At 51.3% G+C, this 15,044-nt stretch overlaps 1 protein-coding gene across 3 annotated transcripts in view; it reads right to left on the bottom strand.

Moving 5' to 3' along the window:
* The window catches only part of Bcl7a (BAF chromatin remodeling complex subunit BCL7A), a 30,633-nt gene extending 19,990 nt beyond the window's left edge, over positions 1-10,643 (bottom strand). The window contains exons 1-3 of one of the 3 annotated variants that reach the window (XM_040731128.1): positions 10,422-10,643; positions 9,944-10,039; positions 3,154-3,235 (exon numbers count right to left, since the gene is read on the bottom strand). In XM_040731128.1, the coding sequence (XP_040587062.1) occupies positions 3,154-3,235; positions 9,944-10,035 (174 nt within the window). In that variant the 5' untranslated portion in view covers positions 10,036-10,039; positions 10,422-10,643. Of the gene's footprint in view, positions 1-3,153; positions 3,236-9,943; positions 10,206-10,421 lie in introns of those variants that run through there. The other 2 variants (XM_040731129.1, XM_040731126.1) reach the window with 2 other exon arrangements.
* Between the last annotated feature and the right edge of the window lie 4,401 nt (positions 10,644-15,044).

The raw sequence follows: 15,044 nt of genomic DNA, 5'->3' as shown, positions 1-15,044 counted from the left end.
ATCATTTTTGTTTCCATGAGTGATGGTAAAACACTCCTAAAATAAATCATGGACGGTCTGATTGCTCAAAGTAACAATTACAGAGACTAAGGCGGCTCTCTTTGGATTTTAATCAGAAAGATCTGTGAGGCATGAACATGTTTTACCTCAATATCCCCAAGACAAAGAGGAGCAGAGAATGCAGCTGCCAGCACTGCTGGGGTGTGTTGAGGGGACGGCATCTCTGTGTGCACTCTGGAAGGATGAACACCAAGTGGGCGCACTGGTACCCACACTTCGGGGCTGTGTGCACGAGGGCAAGAGGCAGACTTAGGAAGAGGGATGCTGCAAAATTAATATTTAAATAGGGCTGGAGAGGTGGCCCAGCTGTTAAAGACACTGGCTGCTCCTGCAGAGGACCAAGGTTCAGTTCCCGGGAAGCCATTTAGTGGCTCACAACCACCTGTAACTCTAGCTCTAGGAGATCCAATGCCCCCTTCTGATCGCCGAGTGCATGGGGTGTACATATATGCACGCAGACAAAATATTCTTGCATGTAAGAACTAAGTCATTTTCCTTTCAAGTAATATTTAAAGGAGGTACAAACGAACAGAGGCAGGACGGATATACAGCTACCGGTGTCACGGGGAGTAACTGCTAACAGGTACTGAGGAAATGGTATGGAATTACTATTTTTACATTTATTTTAATTGTGTGTGTGGGGGGTGTGGAGACAGGGAGGGAGCACCATGCATATGTGGAGGTCAGAGGAGACTTTCCCTCATTCTACTGTGTGGGTTCCAGGAATCAAACTCAGGCTGTCAGGCTTGGTGGCAAGTGCTTTACTACTGAGCTGTTGTAGACACTTCCAACTGGCATCCTGTGGTTTGAAGAACGCAGAGCCTCACGCATGCCAGGCAAACATTCTACCATGGAGCTACACTCTCAAAGCAAAATGGACTCTTTCAAAGAATGTACTTCAGCCTGTAATCCTAGCATGTCAGACACAGGAGGAGAGAGAATTGAAGACCAGCTCGGCCTGTATAGCAAGACCCTGTTTCAAAAACTATAAAATAAGATGAACAATGAAAGCCAAAATGTGCATTCCAGAGTTAGTAGGGCCATAGTCATTGTAATTTCCCGGCTACAGTTCTGTAGCAGGGGCTGGCGAGGTGGCAGTGGCTGCTAAGTCTGCAGATCTAAGCTGGATCCCCGGAACCCGCATGGTAGAGAGGACTGATGCCCATGAGTCGTCTCCTGACTTCCGCTCCTGTGCTGTGGGGCACGCTATGGTGCACGCATGCATGTACTCACACAAAACAAATAAAAGAAGGACACCTGTTTTGCTTATCAGAAAGAACGAAAACTTCAAACTCAACAGGGATCCACCTGCCTCTGCCTCCCAAGTGCTGGGATTAAAGGTGTGCGCTACCACTGCCCGGCTCCTAATTATTTGCTAAAACCACAAAGCTGACCCTTCCCCTACGCCATGCAGATTCCTGGTCTGACCTTCATAGACTCTAAAGTAGCTGTCTGGGGTGGGGCCTAGGAATCTGCATCTTACCCAGATGCTCAGCCCTAGAGAGAGAGGGGTTAGGCAGCACACTCCTGTCGTGGCTCAGAGGGACTCAGCATTTCTGGAACACTATGCTATGCTAAATATTCTCCAGGCGACACAGGGCACACTCTGGGTACAGAAACCACAGGTTAGGCATGGCTCCTTTACACAGGGGAGAGGGCAGGGGCCCAGTGAGGTGATGCCTTCAGCCTCAGGTTGCCAGCTGGGAGCTGTCCCATCCTTCCCACGGCCCATATATCACACGTTCCCCTTGATCATATTCCACTTGGCACGTCCCTGATGTCTGCTTCATGCTATTCTATAATTATCTTCCCCCAACAAGATTAGAAATTCCTTGAGAGCAGGGACCACGTCTCCTCAGATACAGCCAGCATTTCTATACCACCTAATGGCACAGGCAGGGGCTGTAGCCAGGAACTGCCTCTGAGGACTAGGGCTGCTCTCTGTCCAGTTCCATGTGGATGGGCCAAGCCTTGATCCCTTTATGGTAAGAGGGGCCTTAGTGGCTTCAGAAACCCAGGTCAAAATGAGAAGTGTTGCCGGTCACCTAAGTTCTCAGCCGGTATCAGTCTCTATCCATCCACCATGCTCCACCCCCTAGTGAGCATGTGATCTCAGCCCTGACTAGAGGCCCTACACTCAAGGGGCAGGTTATTGAGGATGGGCCAGAGAGGCAAGCCCCTCGAAAGAGAGCTTAGCCTCTGTCTTTACCGAGGAAGCCGCTGCCCCATAACAAAACACATCAACCCTGACCACATTGCTCCCTGAGGCAGCGGGGGTGGGGGTCAAACACTCATCTTCTCAAAGGAGGGTGCCAAGTGTGGGAAATCCAGGCAGGGGCAGGCATGGAGAGGACCATAGTACAAAGGCCTTTTGGTAGGAAATAGGTTGGCTGCTTGTAAGCACCCTTTTCCAGGACATAGCATGGTCACCACTGCCAGCTTGGTCCCACCTGTCTCCCTTAATCTGCCTATAGCCCCTCTAGGGAGTGGTGCAGGCATCCCCACAGCAGGCTCTCTCATTCCTGGTTCACAAACAGCCCCGTCAGAAGGCGCTCCAGGAACAGAGAACACACACATCTCAAAGCCAGAGGACTTGAGTTCAAGTCTCCACTCTGAGGTAAGCTGATGTACTTGGAAACCATGTCTTCCCCTTGTAAAGAGGTTTTAAAAGATAGGAAGTAAGACACATGACGGCATGAAGCATGAGCCGTGGCCTAGCAGAAGGATGGGTGTTTAAAAATGGGGTCACGGTGAAGGCAGAGGCTTGGTATAACTGGGTACCACACTGCCTGTTCCTACACAGAGTACACAGGGTGCCAGGGGGAGGAAGCCATATAAAAGGTGTCTCTTCATACAGAGGACAACTTTCAAGGGACATCCCCCGTCACTGAGGGACAGATTCTGTGGTAGGACTGTAAGGGACTAACGACACAAGTTCAGTAGGCTTTCTAGGCCTAGGCTGGGCTTTGTGCCTTCCGAGTAGTTTGGCTTTAGGTCCCCAGGCCAGTGGACAGAGACCGACAGCCTCTTTTCCCTGCAGTGTGGAGGTCACCCTGGGTAGGGAATGAAGATGTGACAGCCCTATGTACTCACGTCATCGACTTTTGGCTCCGTCACAGGAACCCACTTGTAGATTCGTAGGGAAGTGTCACCAACAGTCACCCATTTCTTCTCCCTGCAGGGAATGAGGAAGAGCCCATGACCAGGGGGCTTTGGACGAGGACTCTGCTTATGGGGAGGGTGGCAGAGGTCACACCAACAAAGAGAAGTCTGTGTAGCCCGGGGGCTAAGACAACAAGCTTTGATTGATCACACAGATATGGCTGGAATCCCAGCTTGGTCCTTGATGGCTGGGGCCTCTGGGAAAGCCCTTGGCTTTATGTAAGCCTTGCACTGCCTACCCTCGAGAAAGCAAGCAATGGCCCTGCCCTCCTGGCAGCTTCCCTTCATAACAGTACAGGGGTGCAGGGTGGGGGTAGAGGGTGGGGGGTAGTGTTGGGAGGAAGCTGAGTCTGGCCTTGTGGGGATGGATCCTTGCATCTGTCCTTCAGTGGAGGCTTCACACAGACCCCTGATCACCTGGGTTCTATATTCCCATTGGACAGAATCCAAGTGCCCAGTTGAGAGAGATGGGTACACAGATAAGAGAGGAAATTAGAGGCTGTGAGAAGGGAAACGGTGACTAGTTTCATCAAGGATAATAACTATGCCCTCTCCAAGCCACTGCCATTTGCTAGACTATTACTGTGAGACGATGTCCCTTCTTGTTCTAAATATCCAGAGGCCATGTACCTGCATGGGGTAGGTACAGCCAGGGGCAGTGGTGGGGTTTGAACCCCAACACTCTGGGCTCTGGCTTGGCCATCTCAGGAGGAGGCAGCCTGAAGTTGCACTGAGTTCAGAGAGGAACCCAGGTGATGGGAGGGGCCCATATGAGGTGAGGGGTCAAGATCAATGACATCAGTCCCAAAGCTACCCCGGTGATATGAGGACTTTGGTTTCTCCACCCAAACTTTACCTGTGGTCTTCCCCGCATATGTGACTGAACCACATTACAGTCTCTGCCATGCCCCTACTGAGGCTTTGGGCAGCGGCGTGTGTGTGTGTGTGTGTGTGTGTGTGTGTGTGTGTGTGTGTGTGTGTGTGTGTGTGTGTGTGTGTCTGTGTGTCTGTGTGTCTGTGTGTCTGCGAGCGAGTATGTGTGCTAACCAAACCATACACCTCCATCCACAAACTCCACCCACCCATGTCTCCAAGTTCCTGCCAGCCATGGCCTGGCCTTTGCTGTTAAGGACACCATTTCTAATTGCTTCCATGTGCTAAGCAATACACCACATACTCTCTGATGTTTACATGGCCATGTGTGGCAGCAGGTGTCACCTTCCCATTGACAGATCAAGGAAGTGAGACCGAGGAGGTGAAGTCATAACTGCATGGTGAGGATCCAAACCCTTAGCAGAGCATCCATCAGGTCCCGCCCATGCGCCTCTGAGCTGGGAGAGCGTGGAGACAGATGACTATCACCCATCCCTCTCCCGCCTCCTGGAGCCAGAGTGCACAAGCCACAACCCCATCTTTCAATCTGCACTCGGAGGACCCAGAAGGTACCCAGAGACAGGGCTATTCCCAGGAACAATGTCAGTGACAAGGAGAGACATAATCCTGATGGCCACTGTGTACTAGAGGCCAAGCTATATGACCCCTGCCCTCCCCCTCCTTTCTCTGAGAGTACTAAACGGTAGGAACACGTCTTACCAAGGAGGAAACAAGTGGTCCGGCAACTTTTACCACAGTCAGGGTCACACAGGCAACATGTGGTAAAACAAAGAGTGAACATGGGTTTTGACAACAGCCTTCTGCTATTGTACTGTCCTAGACAGGAAAGTCCATTCTAAAGACTACCTGGGGGCAGAAGTTTCTAGAATCAAAAGGCCAAAGTCACCCAGTCGGTACGCACAAGCCCTTTACTGACTTCCTTGGTCTGAGCCTTAGTAAATCAACCAACTCAAAGTTGGAGTATGTTAATTTTACTTTTTTATTTAAGTAAGTAACTTGAAACAGAAAGGCCATGGTTCATGTTGAAAAGCTCGCCAGAGTTCTGGGCCTCCCAAGACGACAGGAACCAGGGTGAATGTCTGAAGTTATCAGGCATTACGGGCCGCCAGCCTTGCACTGGCTCCTTCATCCCCAGTGGATAACCTCATCACTGGAGTACCCAGGTCACCTCAGAGATAGAAATAATCTGCCGCACTATTACTTGGTGTGGACACTGAGGAGACAGAGGCAAGAGTTATGAACCTGACTTGGGAGGCGGGCATGATGGTATACAGTTCTAGCTACCTTGGGAGGCTGAGGCAAGATGATTGCTGACTCTAGGCCCCGAGAGGTTCTAGGCTACGTGGTGAGCTCAACAATAACAATGACAGTAATAACAGGGCCTGGTGGGACGGCTCAGTAGGTCACAGGTAAGGGTGCTTGACGGCCTTAGATCCTCAGAAACGGCACGGTGGAAGATGACCTACCCCTCTGGTGACCACAAGAGCATCACAGGACGTGTGAGCGTGCTCTCCCCTGCCCTCCCTCCTTCTCTCTTGTTGTGCAAGCAGAGACACAAAATAAGTAAATATAAAAGAATTTAAAAAGAATCCCCAGCACTTGGGAGGCTGAAGCAGGCGGATCTCTGGCCTACAGAGCGAGTTCCAGGACAGCCAGAGCTACAGAGAAACCCTGTTTGGGAGAGGGGGGAGAAGAAAAAAACAACAGACCTTGGGACTGACCTTTGACCTCTGACCTGGGACTTGGCCCCTTGCCTCCCCAGGACGCCAGACAGAGCTCTCACAAAGACACTGGCTCAGGGGAGCAGCTCCTACAAGTGCCCTAAACCCATCAATGGGGGAACACACAGCTGGCTGCTCCCACGATGACAAGGGGACTAGACATCCCCATTGCCTTACAGCAAGGCTGGCAAGGGAACGGCCAGCAGGCACATCTTGCTTGACTTGACCTTCATGGTACTTTTCGAAGGCTGACTCAATTGCCAAAGTAGAGGAAAGGATGAAGGAAAGGGGGGAGCCATAAAACTCCAGAGTTTTGACTACTCTCAAGGCACGCTCTGGGGCCCATGGGCCCCTGGAAGCTGCAGTTTGCTCCAGAAGACACACACTGGCTGTCCAGCCCCACCTCACCACCTGGAGGCATTCACATGGACCACCAGGCTGCAGCTCAGCCTAGCCACAAAACTTACTCTACCCTGAGCCCGAGTCCTCCTGTCTCAATGGCCCCTGAAAGCCAGCTTCCCTCCTGTCTCCCAGAATTGTACCCCGAGATGAAAGGAAGGTCCCAGATGTGGGCACACAGCTCCAAACTTCTTCCCCAGCTCAGGCTCTCACGCAAACTACAGGAGTCCCTCTCAGGTTGTGGAGGCCAAGGTAAGTTCCCAGTGTTCTACTGGGTCCCTGCTGACTCCAAAGAGCTCTACACTCGTCACCGGGGAAACCGTCCTCATCCTAAGCAGGTAGGTTTGGGTGTGCCTCACTCAGACGGCCTCTCTGAGTGAGGGTGGGAAGGCCCCCCTCTGTCTCTGTGCCCAGTTCCTATAGGACCCTTGGGCCTAGTGCTGAAAGTCCTGGACCAACGCCTGCTACTCGGCTCCGACTCAGCCTGGACCCCCTAAGCCCGGCCCGGTTTCCCAAAAGGGCATCAAACACTTTGTCCTCCTTCAGCCATCTTTGGATCTGCGGGCCACCTCACACCCCACCACCCTGCTCTGCAGGGACACCAGACAGAAAAGAGACACTGCTGCCGGCTGTGGGTAGGGGGGTCATGGCGCACACTGGCTTCCTCTGCGGGGCGATGGAAGGGTAAAGCTGGCAGAGTGGGCATGAGGAGAAACACCACCCTAGCCTTTCAGACTGAAGAGTCGCCAGGCACCTCAGCTCTCTTCTGGTTAAAACACAGAATGACTCATTGATTTTGAGTTTTTTCAGATAAATGGATAACTTTTCCATATGTGTCAGTATGTGTATTTCGTGGGATATATACTTACACAAAGGTGTGTGTGTGTGTGTACAGGCTGAAGACAAAACCCAGAGCCCTGTGCATGTTAAGCTCAATTCTACCACTAAAGCATTAATCTCAGCAGAAAATTTCATTTACAGCCGGGCGTTGGTGGTGCACGCCTTTAATCCCAGCACTCGGGAGGCTGAGGCAGGCGGATCTCTGTGAGTTCGAGGCCAGCCTGGTCTACAAAGTGAGTTCCAGGCCAGCCTCCAAAGCTACAGAGAAACCCTGTCTCAAAAGACCAAAAAAAAAAAATTCATTTACTTTTGCTTTTTTGAGAGAAGCTTGAATGTAGCCCAGGCTAACCTTGAACTCACTATGTGGCTGAGGTTGGCCTTGAACTCCTGATTCTCCTGCCTCTACCTCACAAATGCTGAGATTATAGGCATGCACCACCATACCAGGGGAGAAAGGTCTATTTTTTAAAAAACCGTGTTGCTATTTATCTGAAATTCAAATTCAGATGGGTGTATTTTCTATATTTTCATTTGCTAATTCTGGCAACCCCATGTTCAGCCAGTGGTGAAATGCATGGTTGGTGACCACAGTTAATAAACAGCCCCAAAGCCTTCAGGGTCGATGGAAAGACTGTTGTACAGACAGGGAGAGACCAGATTCTGCGCCTCAAGGAAGTCCCCTTCATTTTTGTTTAAAACGGGGAGGGAAGCAAACCCAAAAATTCTACAAAGTCCACCTTACATAAGGGCATTTTACAATGACTTCACCTGACTAGTCTGTCAGTCCTCAACAGTTCAGGAAGGTAGGGGCACCGAATCCCTGGGGTTTCCGGGGTGAAGTGAGTTTCATACTCTGCCCAAGGTCACAGCAAGGAAGTGAAGTAGGAACTTAACCAGGAGATCCCAAAGCCTGAGGTCTTTGGAGGTCATGATGTGCTTATTTCCTCCAAAACAGAGAGAAGGAGGCAGCCGCACCACCACCACCCCCCACTCCAATCCCAGGCTTTCCAGGCTGTGGACCGGCCAGGATGGAAGCCTCCGAGCCTGCTGCTCTGGGGCCCGCGGGGTGGAAAGCCCCGTCCCTCCATCTGCCCGCCCCGCGGAGCAGCTGGCAGACCCAGCCGCAGCTGTCACAGCTCCAGGACCAGAAAGGCAGTTTACACCGGCCCCTTTCTACCCTCCAGGCGGGTGACAGACAGAAGGGACTCACGCCCTGATATCACTTCTTCTTTCACCGGGACCGAGCCAGGGGAGGGGGCCACCCCAGCCTTCCTTTGAGAGTCCCACAGGAGAGGGGCACTGTGTTGTTTTCCTCTGTGTTTTGGCCTGCAGCTGTTTCTGCCATTTTTAAATGGCTCCAGTTGGGCACTGGGTGCCTTGCTCAGCAGGGGAGCTCCCGGCACCCAGGACTTGGATCTCAACTTTGGAAAGCCTCCCCTTCTCACGGTTGTGAAAATTCTTTGTCCCATTGGAGCCAAACCCAGCCCACGGCGGGCATCCGGCCATCCGCAGACAGCCCTTTCCATAGGAGGCCCGGGAGCACGTGGACTTTATTGATTTTTCTCCTTGCCTTTTTTTGTTGGGTTTCACTCTGGAAGGACAGCTAACTTGTGACACCACCAGACCTGAGACAGCCCCCCCTCCGAGTAGTGTTTAAAAAAAAAAAAGACAATCACAACAGAGACGTTACTCAAGAAATGACACCCCCCAAAGGAACAGCCTGCAGCGGGGCCTGGCCAGTTCCTATGAAGGACAGGACCAGCCCACGGCCGCTGACACTCGGGGCCACCCTCGCGGCAGCTCGTCTGCCTCTCGGACCCCGATGAAGTCGTGAGGAAAAAAAAACATAATAAAGTTGAAATCAGGGAGCAGGGAGTTTTCAACAAGTCTGACCCAACCTGGTGGTGGACTGCTGGCGCCTCAGGCCTGGCCTCTGGGGCCGAGGCCCGTGAAAATGTTCCGTCCTGCTAATTATAACGAGGCCACGCCGGGCACGGTCTAATTTGAGCTCGAAAACCACGCACGGCCCACACCGAATCTCGCGGTCCCCTCCTCCTCCCCCAGTGCAGAGAACAAAAACAACGGTCGCTCGCTCTCCCCGCAAAACAAACACCAGCTCCAGCTCGGAGACGGCAGACGCGGCCCAGGACTGGGCTTCTGGAAGCAAACATCGCGTCCCCCGAGCTCCCGGTGCCGCGCGGAGCGGGTGGGAGCCGTGGGTGCCCCGCTCCCCGGCCGCGCCACCGCCTTCCCGGCGCTCGCCCCCATCTTCCTTCCTCGCCCGGAGCCCTCGCTCCAGGCTGCCCAAAGCGCTAAATTTAAACGGCTCGCGCTCTGCAAACTCCGCAGACTCGAGGGCGCCGAGGCCTGGGAGGCGGGGAGCTGCGGGCGGGTCGGGGCGTGGGGTGTGTGTGTTGGGGGCACACCGGCGCCGCGCCGCCCCGGGAGGAGACGGCGGCCCGCTCCGCGCTGCACAATGGAGCTCGCGCTCTGCCCGCCGCCGCCGGCATCACGGCCCCGGCGCGCGGGAAGCCGCTTTCATGTGACTTGCACAAAAAAACGAAATGGCTTCTGGGGCCGGCTGCGAACCCCCCTCTCCCGAGCTCCGAGCTCCGGGTTGCAGCCGCCGTCGCCTTCGCCTTCGCCTTCGCCGCCGCGCCAGGTGGGCGACCCGCGCCAAGCACACCTGGGCAGCGGACGCAGCCCCCGCGGGGTGCAGGTGACCCGGGCCGCGCGTCCTCGCCAACTCCGGGCCCGGGGCCGCTGCGCCCCTGCGGTTCTGTGCGCTGGGTCCCGGCTTGCTGGCGGCCGTGGCGCGGTGCAGCGAGCCGGGGCGAGCGAGAGAGCGAGCAGGCGCCTCGGCTTACCATTTGCGCACTTTCTCGATAGCCGCCATGACCCTCTTGATATCATCTTTGGCCCGGCTCCTGGTCTCGGCTCGAACCGACCTGCCCGACATGGTTCTGGCGGGGAGGGAGAGAGAGAGGAGAGAGAGAGGCTGGGAGAGCGCGCCCGCCGGGTCCTGCTCGCCACACTCGCCCGCTCTCTCACTCGCGCACAGACACACACTCACACACATACGCGCACACACAAAGCCTGGTGCCGCCGCGCGCCCGGGGCCCAGTGCGCAAGCGCCGGGCGGCAGCTGCACAGAGCGAGGGGGAGCGGCGCGGCCGCCGCTAGTGCGGCCTCCGGGCGCCGCCGCCCTCCCCGGGGAGCCTCGGGAACCTCACCCGGGGAAACGATCAGGGGTGACCCGACCTCCCAACACGCGGGACTGGCCCGCGCGCGGACTTCCCCGGAGGCCGCAGGTGTGGCGGGGACCCCTCCCCGCAAGACACACACTCTGGGGATGGCAGACAGGAGGCCGTGGGTGCCCTGGCCTTGGGTTGGTGGCCGCGGGCGCGATCGTGCAAGTTACTTGTCCGGCGCTTGACTTCTCAGAGTTAGAGGCGGTGGTTCCGGACTCGTGATCTTGGAAAGAGTTGAGGCGCCGGTTTCTAGCCAGCTAGCTGCCTTGTTGAAATGTGCGAGCTAGGACGTCTGCCTCATCATGATCAAACCGGGGTCGTAGTTTAAGGTGCCCGAGGCCGGTGGCTACTGGCATTGTCGCAAGGCTTCCTTTAACTTGGAGATAAGTTGCCCCAGTCAGGGATAGACCTCCCTGGCGTAGGTCAGAGGACCACAAATTAATCTTAATTTGGAAGCGCAGTTTACTGACCAGGAGCAGCAGGTAAACTGGACTGGTCCAACCCAGAAAGACTTTTGAAAGGCTGTCCCCCGATCCCAGGACAGAGCTAGGTGGCAGAATCTACCGCGGTCAATTAGGACAGGAACAGGTAGGTGTGCAGCTGCGGCTAAACCGACTGGACCAGAGTGAATGCTTGCCCAGATGGATGCTGGGAAAAGAGATGACCTAATGTGGGCAAACCAGTGCCTGGAGAAGAACTAACCCAACACAAGTCATTTCACAGGTGGGGAAACTGAGTCAAGGAGTTATTCCAGGTTGCAGCCATGAACTTATTCTGTGACTACTATCAATTGTGTTACCAAGCATCTCCCCTGAAGTTTGGGGGCAGTGCAGGGGTCTGGTCGAGAGAGCTAGAGGAGAATGAGTGAAAAAATTGTGGGCTTTTCCCCAGGCATATCATTTTACCATTTTAAACACATGGCCCTAATGTGAAAAATAAAAATAACAATAGCCGGGCATGGTGGCCTACTCCTTTAATCCCAGCACTTGGGAGCCAAAGGATGGCAGATCTCCATGAGTTCAAGGGCAGCCTGGTTTATGTAAGGAGTTCCAGGCTAGCCAGGACTAAATAATGAGACCCTGTCTCAAAAACAAAAATCAAACGCCCGGGTTGTGGTGGTGCACACTTTTTCTTTTCTTTTCTTTTCTTTTTTTTTTTTTTGGTTTTACGAGACAGGGTTTCTCTGTATTGTTTTGGAGGCTATCGGTCCAACCCAGCCTCGAACTCACAGAGATCTGCCTGCCTCTGCCTCCCGAGTGCTGGGATTAAAGGCGTGTGCCACCACCACCGCCCGGCTGGTGGTACACACTTTTAATCCCAGCACTCAAGGCAGAGAGGCAGGAGGGCCTCTGTGAGTTTGAGGCCAGCCTGGTCTATAGAGTGAGTTCTAGATAGAGAAACCCTGTCTTGAAAATCAAACAAACAAAAAAATAGAACAATTATGTCAGAGAACCATTCTGAGTGCTGGATTGGAAAATATGCCATAAATCATAAGTCTCATAACTTTGACCCTCTGTGCCTGTCCATCAGACCATTCCCTGCTTGGGCCTAAGGGAATTAATTTTTGTTTAGTGCTAGGCATTGTGCTAGACAAGTGCTGAACCACAGTTCCCACATAGAATATACGTGTGTGTACATGTATGTATGTATGTATATGTTTTAAAAATAAGATATATATATACATAATATACATATCAGGTCAGCAAGATGGCTGAGTAAATGCACTTGTAGCCAGGTGATGGTGGCGCATGCCTTTAATCCCAGCACTCGGGAGGCAGAGGCAGGCGGATCTCTGTGAGTTCGAGGCCAGCCTGGTCTACAGAGCGAGTTCCAGGACAGCCTCCAAAACAATACAGAGAAACCCTGTCTCGAAAAACCAAAAAAAAAAAAAAAAAAAAAGACAACGAACATACATACACATACATACATACATACATTTGCAGCCAAGCCTGAAGACAAGAGTTCAATTCCCAGCAACCACATTATAGAAAGAGAGAACAGACTCCTGATAGTTGTTCTGATTGCCACGTGCTTACACACACACATACAATGAAAATTTAAATCCAAACACCAATTGATGAATGGATGCCTTTATACACAGTGGGATTATTTAGCAATGAAAAATAAAAGGAATACCCACACTGCTAAACATGCTTGAAAGTGTGCTGAGTGGGAAGATATGTGAATACAAGAAAGAAGACTGTAAACCGGGTGTTGGTGGCACATGCCTTTAATCCCAGCACTCTGTGAGTTTGAGGCCAGGCTGAACCGACAGCCTCCAAAACAGAGAAACCCTGTCTCGTAAAACCAAAATAAATAAATAAATAAATAAATAAATAAATAAATAAATAAATAAGAAAGAATACTGTGTGACCCCACTGACATGAGCTGTCTAGACTAGGCAGGGACTGAGGGGAAGAGAGAGTGATGGCCAATGGGCGTGGGCTTTCCTTTGTAATGAAAGATCTCTGGGACTACACAGAGGTGAATGTCCCACGTCACTGATTACATTAAATGGTTACAATGCGCTGGGCAGATGGCTCAGTGTTTAAATGCTGACTTTGGAAGCACAACTACTAGAGTTCAGATCCCCAGAACTCATATATAAGTGCTGGTAGACATGGCAACTGGCCTGCAATTCCAGCCTTGAAAGGCAGAAACAGGAGAGCCACAGAAAAAGCTAGCTAGTGAGACTAGCCATGCTGGCAAGTTCTGGGTTTGATTGAGAGAGGCTGCTTCAATTAGCAAGGTAGATAGAGGATGATTCCAACTTCAACTTCTGGCCTCCACATGCACGCACAACCATGTGCTTATGCACCCATACCATGCCTGTAAACATGTATACACAACACACATGCTGACCACACACTCACACACACACATACACACACACACACACACACACACACACACACATACTCATGAAGATGGAAAAAGGAGAAAAGTGGTCATAACGGTCAGTGTCATGTTACATGAATTTGACTATCGTAAAAAGAAATCTAAATTCATTAGCTCCAGCCAAAGTTCTGTGGAGTGGGCCCCCAGTTCACACAGCAGCAGTGAGAGCCGAGCAGCCCTTGCCCTCCAAACTACTCAGGTGACCAGTTTGCTCCCCCAAACCTGACTCATTTCTGTTTGCTGTCTAGTCCCTGAAGGTATTTGTGGTTCTGATCCCTGATTAAACCATAAAGCTTTCTACAAATGTTCTCTCTAAATCTAGTATGTCATTTTTTAGAGTTTCCTGTCCCTGCAGACATTTTTAAGCTTCTTTCTCTCAACAAAATTCAGTTGTTTTATAGTGTGTGTCTGACGGTGCTAATGTCTCTGCTACGTCTTGCTTGTGGTGTTGCATTTCCTTATTATGTGCCTAGCTCTCTTTTACGAGGTCAGACACTGTTTTATTTCTTCTCCTTCCTTCTTTTCCCCTCCCCTCTACAGGGTCTCATACAGCCCAGGCTGGCCTTGAACTTACTAAGTAGCTGAGATGGCCTTGAATTCCTGATGCTTGTGCCTTCACCTCCCAAGCGCTGGAATTGAAGCACGAGCCACCATACCTGGTAGGGCTTAGATTTAAATTTCTGGTCTCTTGCTCCACAAAATCATTCACGGTCAAGTTCAAATGTGCCAAAGCTATCACAACAGTGACAAAACTGTGCTGTTTCCTGAGAATTTGCTTTTTTTTTCCCTTTCAAATGGAACTGGCTAGGTATCTCTTCAGTTTTGTTCACATGATCCCAGAAAAACTGTTGTTGCTATTGTTGCCTAACATATTGCTATTGTTGATCATTTTATACACACAACATTATATGCTTATACATGCAAATATATACATATATATTGAATTGTTGAAAAATTTAAAGGATTTATTTATTATATATACAGTGTTCTGTCTGTATATATTCCTGCAGGCCAGAAGAGGGCACCAGATCTCATTACAGATGGTTGTGAGCTGTCACATGGTTGCTGGGGATTGAACTCAGGTCCTCTGGAAGACCAGAAAGTGTTGTTAACCACTGAGCCAGCTCTTCAGCCCCAAATCCTTGGAAACCTTTAGCTATCAACTTTGGGGAAAAAATCCTAATTTACCTGTTGAGCTGGCACTATAAAACTGAATTCATATTGGTATAGAAACATTAAACTTATTTATCCCCATTTGTACATGGGTAACACAGTATTAAAAATGTAAGGTCTTGAGCCGGGCAGTGGTGGCGCACGCCTTTAATCTGTGAGTTCAAGGCTGGGCTGGACCGACAGCCTCGAAAACAATACAGAGAAACCCTGTCTCGTAAAAACCAAAAAAAAGCCGGGCGTTGGTGGCGCACGCCTTTAATCCCAGCACTCGGGAGGCAGAGGCAGGCGGATCTCTGTGAGTTCGAGACCAGCCTGGTCTACAGAACTAGTTCCAGGACAGCCTCCAAAGCCACAGAGAAACCCTGTCTCAAAAAACCAAAAAAAAAAAAAAAACCCAAAAAAAAGGAAGGTCTTATCTACGTGGGCTTGATTACAGAAATTAATAGTTTCTAAACAAACAAAAAGGAATCATTCCAAAGCTAATAGGTACCACAATGTTAGAAGTTAGCTTCCCTGCTGGAGTGTTGTCTAGCCTCTTCCCAATTTCTTGGCCTTAAGATGTTTCCAAATACTTTCTTTTTAAATTTTAATTACTTTATTTAGAGGGGGATTTAGAGGTTTTCTCCTGCCACTATACGGGTTCTGG

This window comes from Mesocricetus auratus, unplaced genomic scaffold, assembly GCF_017639785.1.
Source record: "Mesocricetus auratus isolate SY011 unplaced genomic scaffold, BCM_Maur_2.0 Super-Scaffold_100025, whole genome shotgun sequence".
NCBI lineage: Eukaryota > Metazoa > Chordata > Mammalia > Rodentia > Cricetidae > Mesocricetus > Mesocricetus auratus.
The sequence above is the reverse complement of the archived record's forward strand: the minus strand, read 5'-3'. Positions and strand labels throughout refer to the sequence as shown.